The 16,563-nt window shown below is 44.6% G+C and overlaps 1 protein-coding gene across 1 annotated transcript in view; it reads left to right on the forward strand.

Annotated features, from left to right (window-relative positions):
- Positions 1-16,563, forward strand: part of LOC117357167 (pentraxin fusion protein-like) — a 191,589-nt gene that overhangs the window by 162,572 nt on the left and 12,454 nt on the right. The window contains exon 15 of the mRNA XM_033937539.1: positions 11,433-11,480. Within this exon, the coding sequence (XP_033793430.1) occupies positions 11,433-11,480 (48 nt within the window). The remainder of the gene's footprint in view (positions 1-11,432; positions 11,481-16,563) is intronic.

A 16,563-nucleotide genomic window follows, 5' to 3' on the forward strand; every position in this document is an offset into this window, starting at 1 on the left:
TCTTCCTGAAAGCTATCTACATTCAGGGAGCACAGAATTCTTTAGCGGACAAACTCAGCAGAATTCTCCAGCCTCACGAGTGGACACTCGATCCTGTAACTCTGCAGTCTATCTTCACTCAATGGGGCACTCCTCAGATAGACCTCTTTGCAGCTCCTCACAATCATCAGCTGCCCCTATTCTGCTCCAGACTTTACTCTCCTCACCGTCTGGCAGCGGATGCTTTTCTCCTCGACTGGTCGAATCTGTTCCTGTACGCCTTCCCTCCTCTGCCTCTAATGTTGAGAACCTTATTCAAGCTCAAGAGGGAACGAGCCACAATGATTCTGATTGCTCCGAGGTGGCCCAGGCAACATTGGTTCTCCCTTCTACTTCAACTCAGTTCCAGGGAACCTTTTCTTCTTCCTCTGTTTCCTTCTCTGCTTACGCAACAGCAGGAAACCCTTCTACATCCCAACCTCCAGTCTCTGCACCTGACAGCTTGGTATCTCTCGGGCTGACATCTCATGATACTCTTTTATCTCAGCCTGTTCGTTCCATTCTGGATGCCTCCAGGAAACCAACCACTCTGCAATGTTACCATCAGAAGTGGACGAGATTTTCCTCCTGGTGTCTTCTTCATCATCTTGATCCCACTTCCCTGGCAGTGGAGACGTTGTTGGACTATTTGCTCTCTTTGTCTGACTCTGGCCTTAAGTCCTCTTCCATCAGAGTCCACCTCAGTGCCATTGCAGCTTTTCATGAGCCAGTCCATGGAAAACTTCTCTCAGCTCATCCCCTGGTGTCCAGGTTCATGCAAGGGCTTTTCAATGTGAAACCACCTCTTAAAGCCCCTCCTGTTATCTGGGATCTCAATGTGGTTCTTTCTGCCTTAATGAAGCCTCCATTTGAACCTTTGGCTACCTCTCCTTTCAAGTTTCTCACTTGGAAAGTGCTTTTCCTTATTGCTCTCACCTCTGCCAGGAGGGTCAGTGAGCTTCATGCACTGGTCGCAGATCCACCTTTTACGGTTTTTCACCATGACAAGGTGGTTCTGCGTACACATCCAAAGTTTCTCCCTAAGGTTGTCTCTGAATTCCATCTCAACCAATCCATTGTTCTACCTGTTTTCTTTCCAAAACCTCATTCTCATTCTGGAGAACAAGCTTTACATACTTTGGATTGTAAAAGGGCTCTGGCTTACTATCTAGAGCGTACGAAACCCCACAGATCAGTTCCCCAACTTTTTCTGTCCTTTGATCCAAATAAATTGGGACGTCCCGTTTCTAAACGTACGTTGTCTAATTGGCTGGCAGCGTGCATTTCATTCTGTTATGCTCAGACCGGACTGACACTGGAAGGTTCTGTCACGGCCCATAGAGTCAGAGCAATGGCAGCATCTGTAGCTTTCCTCCGTTCCACTCCTATTGAGGAAATCTGCAAGACTGCTACTTGGTCCTCAGTTCACACTTTTACATCTCATTATTGTCTGGATGCTTTCTCCAGACGGGATGGACACTTCGGCCAATCTGTTTTGCAAAATTTGTTTTCCTAATGGCCAACCTTCCCTCCATCCCTCTTTTTGTTAGCTTGGAGGTCACCCATCAGTCAAGAATATGCTGCCTGCTTGTCCTGGGATAAAGCACAGTTACTTACCGTAACGGGTGTTATCCAGGGACAGCAGGCAGATATTCTTGCGTCCCACCCACCTCCCCGGGTTGGCTTCTTAGCTGGCTTATACTAACTGAGGGACCGCGCGCCTCTGTCGGGCGGGAAGGCACTCACGCGTGCGCGGTGCGGCCGAGCTAGAACTTTCTAAAGTTCTTAGAGTGCAATCACTCTATAATTGTCCGTACCGGGGCTCCGTCGGTGCCGTCACCCATCAGTCAAGAATATCTGCCTGCTGTCCCTGGATAACACCCGTTACGGTAAGTAACTGTGCTTTTGGGTTATTCTTCCCAATGTGCAACACTTTGCATTTTCCTACATTAAATTTCATCTGCCACTTGGATGCCCAGTCTTCCAATTTCCTAAGGTCTGCCTGCAATTTTTCACAATCTGCATGCGTTTTGACAATGTTGAACAGTTTAGTGTAATCTGCAAATTTTATCACCTCACTTGTCATTCTAATTTCCAGATCATCTATAATAATAAAATGCTAAGCACGCATGCGCACTCGTGCACTCTTACCCCGTGCTTCCCTGATCCCTGATCTGTCACGCTGTGGCCAGTAGGAGTGCGCATGTGCTCCAGACAAGCCTCCCTGCTCTCCACCTTGCACCGCTGCAGTAACGGCCCCACACTTGCGACTTGGCTTTGTTCTGGAGCCGGCAAATAGGAATAGGAAGAGCTCTCCCCAATCGGAAAAGCTACAGCACAGATCGGGTGCAGCTCTCCCCAGGGAAACCTTTGACTAATTAAAGAGAAACCAGCAAACCCACATGGGAACTTGCTCTCTCACACTTAACATATAGTTACAGAGCTGGGGGGGAGGCGCGAGGCTGCGGCGGCCTTCCTCCCCCGGCTCTCCCATGGTGCGGCTGAGCACTGTCGGCCGCTGATCCCTATCTAATGCTCCCTCTCAGCCGCTCCCGCTGCCAAATAATGCGATGTTCATACCTGGAGGCACGGAGTCATAAGCGAGCATGCGCGTCAGCTAAATTCTCACTCCAATATTTTCAGAGGAGGTAAGGGGTGCTGCTGGACAGGGGAAGAGGTTCTGACGACAGGGGGGGCAGAAAAAAGAAGGGAAGCGTACTGGTGGACAGGGGGAGCAGGGGGGAAGAGGTGCTGATGGACTGGGGGAAGAAAAAGGAAGGGAGGCCTACTGCTGGACAGGGGGAGCAGGAAAGAGGTGCTGCTGGACAGGGGAAGAGATGCTGATGGACAGGGGGGAAAAAAAGGAAGGGAGGCCTACTGCTGGACAGGGGGAGCAGGAAAGAGGTGATGATGGACAGGGGGGAGGTAAAACAAAGGGAGAAGGGCTGCTGCTGAATAAGGGGACCAGTGAAGGGGTGGTGCTGGACACAGGGGAGGTAAAAGGAAGGGGTGGTGGTGGACAGCCAAGGACAAAGAAAGAAGAAAACAGCTAAGGAGAGAGAGAGAAAGAAATAAAGACAGACACACACACACACATATTCTAGCACCCGTTAATGTAGCGGGCTATAAGACTAGTTTATAAATAAGTTAAATAGCACCGGTTGTAGTACAGATCCCTGTGGCACTCCACTGTTTACTCTCCTCCATTGAGTAAAATGACAAGTTAACCCTACCCTCTGTTTTCTAGCCGATAACCAATTCCTAATCCACAACTGAACTTTGCCACCTATCACATGACTCTTTAATTTTCTCAGGAGCCTCTGAAGAGGAACTTTATCTAAAGGTTTCTGAAAATCTAGACACATTACATCAACCAGCTCACCTTTATCCACATGTTTATTCACATCTTCAAGGAGGCCAGCAAATTGATGAGGCAAGATCTCCCTTGGCTGAACCCATGCTGACTCTGTCTCATTAACCCCCTCTTTTACAAAACTGCGATAGCAGTTTCTAGCACGGAGAGCCGCTCTGAATGGCCTATGCTGCTCCCGACACTCATAGGAACTCAATGAGCATTGGGAGTAGCGCTGCTCCCCGCGCTAGAAACTGCTATCGCAGTTTTGTAAAAGGAGGCCTAAATCATGTTTTTTTATGTGTTACACAATTTTTTTTTTTTAATATTTCCACCATTTTGCTCGGCACTAAAGTCAGGCTTACTGATCTGTAATTTCCTGGATCTGCGCAGTGCGAGTAGTCTTAAAGCTTTCTTAAGCTTAAAGTGACATTACACTTTTCACTGTGGATGACGTCACCCACGCGTGAGAATATCTGCCTGCTGTCCCTGGATAACGGTAAGAGGCACACTGTTTTTCTAAAGATCTGTTTAATATTTGTAGTACTGCTTTTTCATAGACTTTGCTTCTGGTTGTAGGGTGCAAAACTAAAGTTGGGCATGGGCCCTTAGGTGATTCCCTGCCTTCTGTACAACCTCTCTTCTCTCCCCCCAATGAACAGCCTTGCACCTTGTATGTGAGACTAGGACCTTTATTTCTACAAAAAAAGGACTGGCTGTATAGAAAGCACTTCTACCTATGCTAGCTCCACTATCAAAATGGCTGCTGTGACCTCAAACAGCAGGCTGGCAAGAATGTCACAGGAATTCATTGCAGCCATTTTAACTGGAGCAACTGAAGATGGCTTCTACCTCTGAAGAGGCCACTAGACCACCAAGGTTTTTTAAGGTAGGCCCAGAGAGGACTTTGGGTGGTGGGAGAGCAGTGACTTTTGTTTGAAGTGGGAGGGTGGAGCAGTGTGTAATCATGCTTTTTGTCCGGTGGGGGGAAGTTTTTTTTATTTCTGCTCAAAATGCACCGGCGATTTTAGCCAAAACTGAAACACAGCTAAATCTGGATTATCCCAGGACAAGCAGGCAGATATTCTTGACTGATGGGTGACGGCACCGATGGAGCCCCGGTACGGACAATTTTAGAGTGATTGCACTCTAAGAACTTGGAAAGTTCTGGCATGCCGCACCGCGCACGCGCGAGTGCCTTCCCGCCCGACAGAGGCGCGCGGTCCCCAGTTTCTTAGTTTCCGCGGAGCTAAGAAGACGCGTTTTTTCAACGGCTGTTGAAAATTTTTTGACTTGCCTTCCCACTCGCGTAAACCTTTTTGGCTTTTTGCCTGTTTCTTTTTTTCTTTAATTTTTGTAAAAAAAAAAAAAACTTTTCTTTTTTTAGTCAAATTTGGTTTTTCCCCTGCGGGGCCTTCTGCCACCATCGAGGCCTCGGCCTTCGATTTGGCTGAAGCCGTTTTTACGTTCATGCCCCCTCAGCCAGGGTTTAAAAAGTGCCAGCGGTGTGCTAGGCCTATATCTCTCACGGACCCACACAACTGGTGCTTACAGTGTTTGGGTCCTGAGCATCAGGCCTCCACCTGCACTCGCTGTGCCACACTTAAAAAACGAACCTTAAAAAATCGCCAAATACAACAGCGATTACTGTTTGGTGCCGAAATGTCCGATCCCGTTCCATCGACTCCGGCTTCGGCACCAGTTCAGTCGGCACCCTCTTCTTCGACGCCGCGCAACACCGCACCGGCGTCCCAGCATTCAGGTAAGCCGGCTAAGAAGCCTTCCCCGCTGGAGCGTCCTCCGGTCTCGAGTGCAGTGAGTCCAATCCTGCCGACTGTGAGGCGCCAGCGGAAGCGCTCCGCCCCTATCGAGGTGAGTCCCTCGACATCGGGCTCCTCATCTCCGGGGCGTCGAGCGGCACCGCAGGTACCGCAGAAGAAAAAGGCGGTACCGGTGCCATCCCTCGATGACCGTATTGCGGCCATTCTCCAGGTGCAGCTCAAGGAGCAATTACAACAGCTCCTTCCAGCTATCCTGGCACCGAACCTTCCGGTGCCGGTCCGCACTGAGCCGGTGCCGATAGTGGAACAACCTGTGCTGTCTATATCCACTCCTTCGGTACCACTTCACTCGACCTCATCGGTATCGATGCCAGTCCTCGCACCGGAGCCGAGAGCTCAACATCAGTCGGTGCAGACTTCGGCACCGGTGCCACCGATTACATCGCCTGGCTCGGTATCGATGAGATCGGGTAAGTCGGTGCGCAAAACCCGACATGTAGAACCATCTACTCCAGAGTCTCGGGACCGTTCTTCCCATGTCAGGGATCCTGACCTGTGGGGAGATTCAGAGGAACCCTTTCTCTCTGAAGGTGAATGTTCCTCAGATGAGGATGATTCTGCTGTACCTGACCCATCCTCTAGGCATGACACTTCATCTTTCTCGAGTTTTTTGAAAGATATGTGTGACTCTTTGTCTATTCCTTTGGAGGCTGAGTCCAAAAAGTCTAAAGCTTTTTTGGATGCCCTTGACTTTGACCAACCTCCAAAGGAATTTTTGAAGCTCCCTCTTCACGACATCTTAAGGGAGACTTTCTACAAGAATTTGAGGACTCCCTTAACGGTTCCAGGGGCCCCACTTAAATTAGACTCTTTATACAAAGTAATTCCCATTCCTGGGTTCGACAAACCTCAACTTCCACACGAATCTTTACTTGTCGAATCCACCCTTAAAAAATCTTCAGGAGCCAGTGTATATGCTTCTGTACCTCCTGGCAGAGAGGGTAAAGCCATGGATAAATTTGGTAAGAGGCTCTACCAAAATGCAATGTTGGCAAATAGAGCTGGTAATTATGCTTTTCATTTTTCTTTCTACCTTAAACATCTCCTTACCACCATGGCTTCATTTGAGAAGTACCTTCCCCAACGGAAACAACAATCCTTTCACCATTGCTTGTCGTCTCTGTTTCAACTGCGTAAGTTCATGGTTAGGTCCATTTACGACACCTTCGAACTTACATCCAGAGCGACAGCAATGTCTGTGGCAATGCGTCGCCTGGCCTGGCTTCGGGTATCTGAACTTGATGTTAATCATCAAGATCGGTTAGCCAACGCCCCGTGCCTAGGGGATGAGCTTTTTGGGGAATCCATGGACTCGACTACTCAAAAGCTCTCGGCTCATGAGACACGCTGGGATACCCTGCTTAAAAATAAGAAAAAGCCTTCCCCAGCAAGGCCTTTTAGACAACAGTCAGCCTATCAACGCTGCTTCAAAGCTCACCCATTGCCAGCAACAGCTCAGCAACCCAGGCGTCAGCGGCAGCAACAACGTCAGCCTCCCAGACAACAGCAGCAACAGCAGCCTGTGAAGCCACCTCCACAGCAGAAGACACAGCCCTTTTGACTTAATTCTCCAAAGTATAGCCAATACTCCTATATCTGCTCTCCTGCCTCAACCTATAGGAGGTCGTCTTTCTCTGTTCCTCAGCCGGTGGGAAGTTATCACTTCGGACCAATGGGTCCTCAACATCATCCGCCACGGCTACTCTCTCAACTTTCAGACTCTTCCGCCCCAAAACCTGCCAAAACAGTCTGCTTTGAACAGTCCTCAATCTGCCCTCCTTATTCAGGAAGTCCAATCCCTCCTCCTTCTGAACGCTATAGAGGAAGTTCCTCTAAATCAAAAGGGGCAGGGATTCTACTCCCGTTATTTTCTAGTACCCAAAAAAACAGGAGATCTCAGACCTATTCTGGATCTTCGCGATCTCAACAAACATCTGGTAAAGGAAAAATTCAAGATGCTTTCCTTAGCCATTCTTTATCCTCTTCTCAATCAAGACGACTGGCTATGCTCCCTCGATCTCAAAGAGGCATACACTCACATACCGATCAATATATCCTCAAGACGGTATCTCCGCTTCATGATCAATCATTGTCATTACCAATACAAGGTGCTGCCCTTCGGTCTTGCTTCCTCTCCAAGGGTGTTCACCAAATGTCTTATTGTGATAGCTGCTTTTCTACGCTCTCACCACCTTCAGGTATTCCCTTACCTGGACGACTGGTTAATCAAGGCCACATCCGCTCAAGCAGTTCTCCTGGCCACCAACCAAACCATCCTGTTTCTACGAATACTGGGATTCGAGATCAATCTACCCAAGTCTCATCTCATCCCCACTCAGAGACTTCAATTCATTGGAGCGATGCTGGACACACTCCTCATGAGAGCATTCCTACCATCCAATCGTCTTCAGACCCTTCAGTCTCTATGTCAGCAGGTGCTTCCACAACATTCCATCTCGGCCAAACAAATGATGATACTCTTGGGTCACATGGCATCCACAGTCCATGTCACACCCCTCGCACGTCTTCACCTGCGCACTCCTCAATGGACCCTTGCTACTCAGTGGTCCCAAGCGACGGATCCTTGCTCACGACACATATCTGTGACATCATCTCTTCGTCAGTCTCTACAATGGTGGTTGGTATCCTCAAATCTATCCAGAGGTCTTCTGTTCCATCAACCTCCTCATCAACTAGTCATCACCACCGACGCCTCTCCTTATGCATGGGGAGCTCATTTGAACGAGTTCCAGACTCAAGGTCTTTGGACAGCCCAGGAAAAGAAGCATCACATCAATTTCCTGGAACTCAGAGCGATGTTTTATGCCCTCAAGCCCTCAAGGCCTTCCAACATCTTCTCTTTCCTCAGGTCCTTCTGCTGTGCACAGACAATCAAGTGGCCATGTACTACATCAACAAACAAGGTGGGACAGGCTCTCGCCTCTTATGCCAGGAAGCCCAGAAGATCTGGACTTGGGCCATAGATCACCATCTCTTCCTGAAAGCTATCTACATTCAGGGAGAACAGAATTCCTTAGCGGACAAGCTCAGCAGAATTCTCCAGCCTCACGAGTGGACACTCGATCCTGTAACTCTACAGTCTATCTTCGCTCAATGGGGCACTCCTCAGATAGACCTCTTTGCAGCTCCTCACAATCACCAGCTGCCCCTATTCTGCTCCAGACTCTACTCTCCTCACCGTCTGGCAGCGGATGCATTTCTCCTCGACTGGTCCAATCTGTTCCTGTACGCTTTCCCTCCTCCGCCTCTCATGTTGAGAACCTTGTTCAAGCTCAAGAGGGAACGAGCCACCATGATTCTGATTGCTCCGAGGTGGCCCAGGCAACATTGGTTCTCCCTTCTACTTCAACTCAGTTCCAGGGAACCTTTTCTTCTTCCTCTGTTTCCTTCTCTGCTTAAACAGCATCAGGAGACCCTTCTACATCCCAACCTCCAGTCTCTGCACCTGACAGCTTGGTATCTCTCGGGCTGACCTCTCATGATACTCTTTTGTCTCAGCCCGTTCGTTCCATTCTAGATGCCTCCAGGAAACCAGCCACTCTGCAATGTTACCATCAGAAGTGGACTCGATTTTCTTCCTGGTGTCTTCTTCATCATCTTGATCCCACTTCCCTGGCAGTGGAGACGTTGTTGGATTATTTGCTTTCTTTGTCTGACTCTGGCCTTAAGTCTTCTTCCATCAGAGTCCACCTCAGTGCCATTGCTGCTTTTCATGAGCCGGTCCATGGAAAACTTCTCTCAGCTCATCCCCTGGTGTCCAGGTTCATGCGGGGTCTTTTCAATGTGAAGCCACCTCTTAAAGCCCCTCCTGTTATCTGGGATCTCAATGTGGTTCTTTCCGCCTTAATGAAGCCTCCATTTGAACCTTTGGCTACCTCTCCTTTCAAGTTTCTCACTTGGAAGGTACTTTTCCTTATTGCTCTTACCTCTGCCAGGAGAGTCAGTGAGCTTCATGCACTGGTTGCAGATCCACCTTTTACGGTCTTTCACCATGACAAGGTGGTTCTGCATACACATCCAAAGTTTCTCCCTAAGGTTGTCTCTGAATTCCATCTCAACCAATCCATTGTTCTGCCTGTTTTCTTTCCAAAACCTCACTCTCATTCTGGGGAACAAGCTCTGCATACTTTGGATTGTAAAAGGGCTCTAGCTTACTATCTAGAGCGTACGAAACCCCACAGATCAGTTCCCCAACTCTTTCTGTCCTTTGATCCGAATAAATTGGGACGTCCTGTTTCTAAACGTACGTTGTCTAATTGGCTGGCAGCGTGCATTTCATTCTGTTATGCTCAGACCGGACTGACACTGGAAGGTTCTGTCACGGCCCATAGAGTCCGAGCAATGGCAGCATCTGTAGCTTTCCTCCGTTCCACTCCTATTGAGGAAATCTGCAAGGCTGCTACTTGGTCCTCAGTTCATACTTTTACATCTCATTATTGTCTGGATGCATTCTCCAGACGGGATGGACACTTCGGCCAATCTGTATTGCAAAATTTGTTTTCCTAATGGCCAACCTTCCCTCCATCCCTCTTTTTGTTAGCTTGAAGGTCACCCATCAGTCAAGAATATGCTGCCTGCTTGTCCTGGGATAAAGCACCGTAACAGGGACAGCAGGCAGATATTCTTGCGTCCCACCCACCTCCCCGGGTTGGCTTCTTAGCTGGCTTATCATAACTGGGGACCGCGCGCCTCTGTCGGGCGGGAAGGCACTCGCGCGTGCGTGGTGCGGCATGCCAGAACTTTCCAAGTTCTTAGAGTGCAATCACTCTAAAATTGTCCGTACCGTCACCCATCAGTCAAGAATATCTGCCTGCTGTCCCTGGATAACACCTGTTACGGTAAGTAACTGTGCTTTTTGGGCCAGTTTTGGCACCAAAACCAAAATTTGGTTTGCCTCTAATATTAATATTTGAGATGGCCATTCTTGATAGAAACTGTTGTGTTCAGAAATTAACTTTTCTGTGGCACAATTAATGTGAGATCTGGGCTTTCTAAGGCATTATGAATAGAGCTGTACTGAATATTCATATTCAAACCAATTTGGCCCTGAATAGTGCCCCATACACATTATTCATATTCAACCGCATAGTGAATATGAATAATATGGAGCTCTACTGTGCACGCTGTCCCTCCTGCCACACCTTGATCTCCGATTTCACATTGCTTCTTTTATTATTTATGTTAAAGTTCAATGCCTATTATTCATATTTGTATTTGGCTAAATAATGGTTTTCATTATTCATATTCACCCAAATAGTAAACTGCGCTATTTGGTACAGCTGTAAAGTCTACTGTCTGTAACTTTCTTCACCCATCTAGGTACCCCCTAATCTTTCCCTTTTGTACTATCACAAGAATGTTTATTTGATTCTTGATTATACTACTGGAATGGTTTGTTTTTGGGTTTTTTTACTATTCACATATGTTTTAATATTGCCTCCGTTTGTTCATTCTGTTCTAACCCGAGGAAAGGAGGGAGGCATTATCCCAAAAGATAGTCAAAAATGTATTATATTAATTCAATAAAAATATATCACCTTATAATTTATTTTGTTTTATTTCTTAACCTTTACTAAACTCCTGACTTCCCTCAAGGTTTTTACTTTGTCTGTTTTACCAAAGGAGAATAATTTAGATTTAAGTGTACCCTACACTGATAACACAAAAGGAGGTTAACCCCCCCTTTTACAAAATCACACAAGAGGCTTTTAGTGCCAGCCAGCATACTGAATGCCTTGCAATGTTCTGAAGCTCATAGGAACTCTATGAGCTTCAGAGCAGCGCACAGCATTCAGTACGCTAGCCGGTGCTAAAAACCTCTTGCATGGTTTTGTAAAAAGGGGGGGTGGGTGGTAATTTAGGCACTGATTTACCAAGTGCATGTTCAGTGAGTAGATAACATGACAGGGTTAAGCCAAGGAAACCTGTCACCAAGAGTGGGATCCCTAGGATAATAGACTTGGGGTGGGTCAGTAGAGTGGGCAGACCTGATGGGCTATGGCCCTTATCTGCCGTCATCTTCTATGTTTCTATGACAGTGTACATGGATTTACCATCCAAAATACTGAAAAATTTCTGAATAAAACTAGCCCTGTCTTTGACTATCAGCATTCATTATTCTCCTTTCTGTAAAGAGAGCAAAAGGAAGTGAACAAATGTATTCAGTACCAAATTAAAACTATATTTTGTCATGTTTCTAGAACCTGTTCCAGAACCTCTCCCTCGAGTTGAAACCCATGAAGTTGAAGGTACATTTTCTCTTATCTCTATCTCTACACTCTTCTGTTTGGGGCAAGGCAGGGCATTGCTGTGAAATCACTTAATTCTGTAAATTTGTGTTGTATAAATTTTTTTTAAAAAGGTATGTTTGGACTGGAGGCTGTTCTTTTTACTATTATTACTTACTGTATTTCTAGAGTACTAATAGGCAAATGCAGAAATGTTCAGATCCTGCTCTATGGAGCTTACAATCTAGTTAAGACACACATAAAGGACAAATAAGATACTTCAGAAAATGTACTTATTACTAGAATTATGCACAAAATGAAATTTATTTCTTTATTTTGTCAACAAGCAGGATTGATCAAACAACTGGGTGATATTATTGCATATCATTATGACAAAACAGTTCTCCCAGACCTCAAAACAAAGTGTAATATTCTGACCAAGCAAAGCCCTTCCCTCACACTGTGGTCTACCCAGTCTTGTTTTTAAAGCTGCACCAAACTAATGTGAAAACAAAGCTCTTCCAATTCTTATAAAGAGGCTTAACCCATAGACATAGCCATGAGGTGGCAAGTGCCTAAGAGTCACCTTCAGAATACTCATAGGGTCCTAAAGTGAAGGTGTCCTGTGTGACCCCTGCATAAGCATAAATATTTCAGGGCTGAAGACTGTGTAATTTATGTGTCCATTTGGAATACGTCAATATCAATCTCCAGTGCAATCTGCTTCATCAGCTCAGAGGCAGCACTGATGCATTCTGACCTCTGTCAATGAAGTCATTTCAACACACTCACATTGTAAATTGTCTGTGATAGATTCAGCACAGGGGCTGTTTTTTATACTGCTAGTGCGGGTACAGCACAGGACTCCCCTGGCTGCTCAGTTCAGCCTCAACCCTCTCGTGTGCTCCAGCCTCTAATACTGTCAACTCCAGTTCTAGTGACAGTAACAGATGAATCATCTTCATCTTCCTTATCTCTTATGAAACAACCTCGTTTGTTCCTGCAAAAGATATTCAACAAAATTTGTTAAGAGACACTACAACGATTCTCCAAAGGTTCAATATCAACAACCCAGTTCAAGGTCATCTTTATCTACTGGTGTAACTCCTGCACAGAGACGCTCTTCTTGGTATCCAATAGTTCCTTTACCTTCTACTTCAGATCCAGAGCCTCAAGGAAGCTGTTCACTATCATGTCCCTCCCCATCTTCTGAATTCTCACAAGGTGCTCTGTGGGACGTTTTGATCTAGAATTCATTCCTCCAGAATCCTTCCTAGAAACAGATGACTACTCTACAGGCGATCTATCTCCTTTTCTAACATGGATTGAGTCTCCGTTCTATGAGCATCTTTGCTCTTGTAGGTTATTTGTTTAGCAATTGTGGAGTGTTTGCCCACTTGTACTGGTGACTTCTTATACTTTTGTCCTGTAGGTCTATAGTTTTGAACCCTGGGGATACGAGGAAATGGAGGAGGAGTTCTGCTAATTGTTTTACTTCCTATTTTGTATTATATTGGTTTTATCTGTTTCTTATATGGATGATTTCAATTATTACAATTGCCCTTATAGTGACTGCATAAATGTAACATCAAGGCATACTAGGGATTTAAAATTATTTGATGAAATCAAGGTCTGCTTTATGGAGCAACTGGTTCAGGAACCGACAAGAAGCACATGATTTGGTAGAGGAGGTAATGGTACTGAGGCCACTTGATAACAGTGCTCATAATGTGATCATATGTGATATAATCTCTGGAGTAAGTCCACACAAGGAAAACAAGGAAGCAAAATCCCAAGGGAACAATATCCCAGAAATGTCAGGATGGAACAGTACATGTCAATTGGGGATTTACTCACAGAATTAAGTTTCAGTAATAAAGAAATTCTTCCAAATATTCTTTATTGGTGTAAATAGACCTGCCGCAGTGTGTGCAAATTTTTTCTCATGTGACAAGTTCTTATTGCTCACACAAAAAATATTTTTAGAACATAAGAATAGCCTTACTGGGTCAGACCATTGGTCCATCAAGCCAAGTAACCCATTCTCACGGTGGCCAATCCAGGTCCCTAGTACCTGGCCAAAACCCAAGAAGTAGCAACATTCCATGCTACCGATCCAGGGCAAGTAGTGGCTTCCCCCATGACTTTCTCAATAACAGACTATGGACTTTTCCTTCAGGAAATTGTCCAAACCTTTCTTAAAACCAGCTACGCTATCCGTCCTTACCACAACCTCTGGCAATGCATTCCAGAGCTTAACTATTCAATGAGTGAAAAAAATTTCCTCCTATTGGTTTTAAAAGTACTTCCCTGTAACTTCAAGTGTTCCCTAGTCTTTGTAATGTTTGACAGCGTGAAAAATCGATCCACTTGAACCCGTTCTACTCCATTGGATGTTATTTCAAATGGTAAACTGCTTGAATTTTCACAGTTACAACATAAATTTGGTCTTAATAAATCACAAAGCTATAGATGGATGCAACTGAAGCAGGCCATTCAGGCAGGGTTCCCTGAATGGAAGATTCTTAATACACAATATAGTTTAGAATTTTTATGCTTTCAGGTGGACTTCTTGGATCACCAAGCCGCACAGTGGTATAAATTGATAAGCGGATTTGTAAATGAAAAACCTAAAAATGGACTTAGGGATATTTGAAGCATTGAGATCAAGCATCAAATTGATGTATCTCAATGGCCACGAATTTGGTCTTGGAGGATGAGATGTACAGTGTCCGCATCTATGAGACAAACTTGGTTCTTTTTATTACATAGAGCTTTTTGGATCCCAGTTAAATTACAGAAATTAGGTAGCTCTAAGTCTAATAGATGCTGGCATTGTAATCTTGAAGCAGAGACGTTAGATCATTTATTATTTTATTGTCCCTGTATCATGATTTTTTGGAAATCGATTTGGTCCCAAATTAATTGTCTATTAGAAAACCACGTAGCATTATCATACGATACGATGTTATTTGGTACATTGAGATCAAAGAGTCAAATATCATCAAACAACAACAAGCTTTTATTGATAATGACAGGAGTCGCCATACAACAGATCACATCTAATTGGAAAAACTGGAACAGACTAAATTATAATTTCTGGTGGAATTCATTATATTAAAAACTGGAACAGACTAAATTATAATTTCTGGTGGAATTCGTTATGTCATATTTATAAAATGGAAAGAATAATAGCCATGCACCGGTGATTTTAGCCAAAACCGAAACACAGCTAAATCTGGATTTTGGGCCAGTTTTGGCACCAAAACCAAAGTTTGGTTTGCCTCTAATATTAATATTTGAGATGGCCATTCTTGATAGAAACTGATGACACAAAGTTATTCAAAGTTGTTAAATTTCAAGTGGATTATGAAAAATTGTAAGAGGACCTTGAGAGACTGGGCATCAAAATGACAGAAGATGTTTAATGTGAGCAAGTGCAAAGTGGGAAAGAGGAATCCAAACTATAGCTATGTGATGCAAGGTTCCACATTAGGAGTCACCACCCAAAAAAAGGAACTAGGTGACATTGCTGATAATACATTAAAATCCTCTGCTCAGTGGGTGACAGCGGATAAGAAAGCAAACAGAATGTTAGGAATTATTAGGAAAGGAATGGAAAACCTTGAATACTGTGTGCAGTTCTGGTCATTGCATCTCTACACCTGAAATTTCACCTAAAGTCCAAGAAAAAGTCTCTACTTGTTGGGTTGACATTGCTGCCTGGATGTCCTGCCATCATCTGAAACTAAATATGTCCAAGGCTGAGCTGCTCCTCTTTCCTCCTAAACCCTCTACTCCTCCTCCTTTCTCCATCTCTGTAAATAATACTGTCATTGTTCCAGTCTCCTCTGCTCACAACTTTGGAGTCATGTTCAATTCTGACCTCTCATTTTCTACGTATATCCAACAAGCTGCTAAGACCTGTCGCTTCTATCTCTTCATTATCACCAAAATTCACCCCTTCCTCTCTGAGCACACTATCCGGACCCTTGTCCAAGCTCTTGTAACCTCACGCTTAGATTAATGCAATCTACTCCTAACTGGTATCCCTCAATGTCACTTCTCCCCCTTACAATCTGTGCAAAACTCTGCTGCATGACTCATCTTCTACCAATCTTGCTACCTCATGTCACCCCTCTCCTTAAGTCACTTCACTGGCTCCCTATCTGCCATCGCATACAGGTCAAGATCTTATTGCTGACCTACAAGTGTGTTCATTCTGCTGCCCCTCAATATCTCTCCTCGCTTCTCTCTCCTTATATACCTCCCAGAGAACTCCGTTCCTCAGATAAGTCACTCTTTTGATCGGGTAGAATGGGCCTTTATGTATCAAGCTATGGAATGGTTTGGTATGGGGTCAGGATTTATACAAATGATTCATACGTTGTATAGCTCTCCTGTTGGTAAATTATATATTGATAATAATTTTTCAGATTCTTTCAAGTTGCAAAGGGGAGTTAGACAAGGTTGTCCCTTATCTCCTTTGTTGTTTGATATAGTACTTGAACCCTTGTTATTAGCTATTCAACAGGTAAAGGAGATACAGGGTATTCCATATTCTGGGAAGGAATATAAGGTATCAGCTTATGCAGATGATATATTGCTTCATTTGAGGAATCCTGAGACAACCATTCCATGCTTGCTTAATTTGATTGAAGAATTTGGAAAAATTTCAGGATATAAAATAAATTGGACTAAATCAGAAGTTCTTCCTTTAAATGTGCATTGTACAAAAGGTTTATTCAATTCTTTTCCTTTTATTTGGAAGGAAGAAGGAATAAAGTATTTAGGAATTTGGATAAAAAATACAATTGAAGAGACAATGAAAATAAATGAAAAGACTTTATTACAAAAAGTAATAGAGTTATGTGAACAATGGAATCCGTTGCATTTGTCTTGGTGGGGAAGAATCCAAACTGTTAAAATGATGATATTGCCTGTTGTTTGTTATCAAATGGGTATGATTCCAGTTTTTTTTAGGGGTCTTTTTATAAAAAGTTGAATAGTATGTTGATTAAGTTTATTTGGCTGGGTAAAAGGGAGAGAATTGCCTTAGTGACCTTACAAAAACCAATTATGGAGATTGGGGTAAATTTTCCAA

The sequence above is a fragment of the Geotrypetes seraphini genome, chromosome 3 (assembly GCF_902459505.1).
Source record: "Geotrypetes seraphini chromosome 3, aGeoSer1.1, whole genome shotgun sequence".
Taxonomy (NCBI): domain Eukaryota; kingdom Metazoa; phylum Chordata; class Amphibia; order Gymnophiona; family Dermophiidae; genus Geotrypetes; species Geotrypetes seraphini.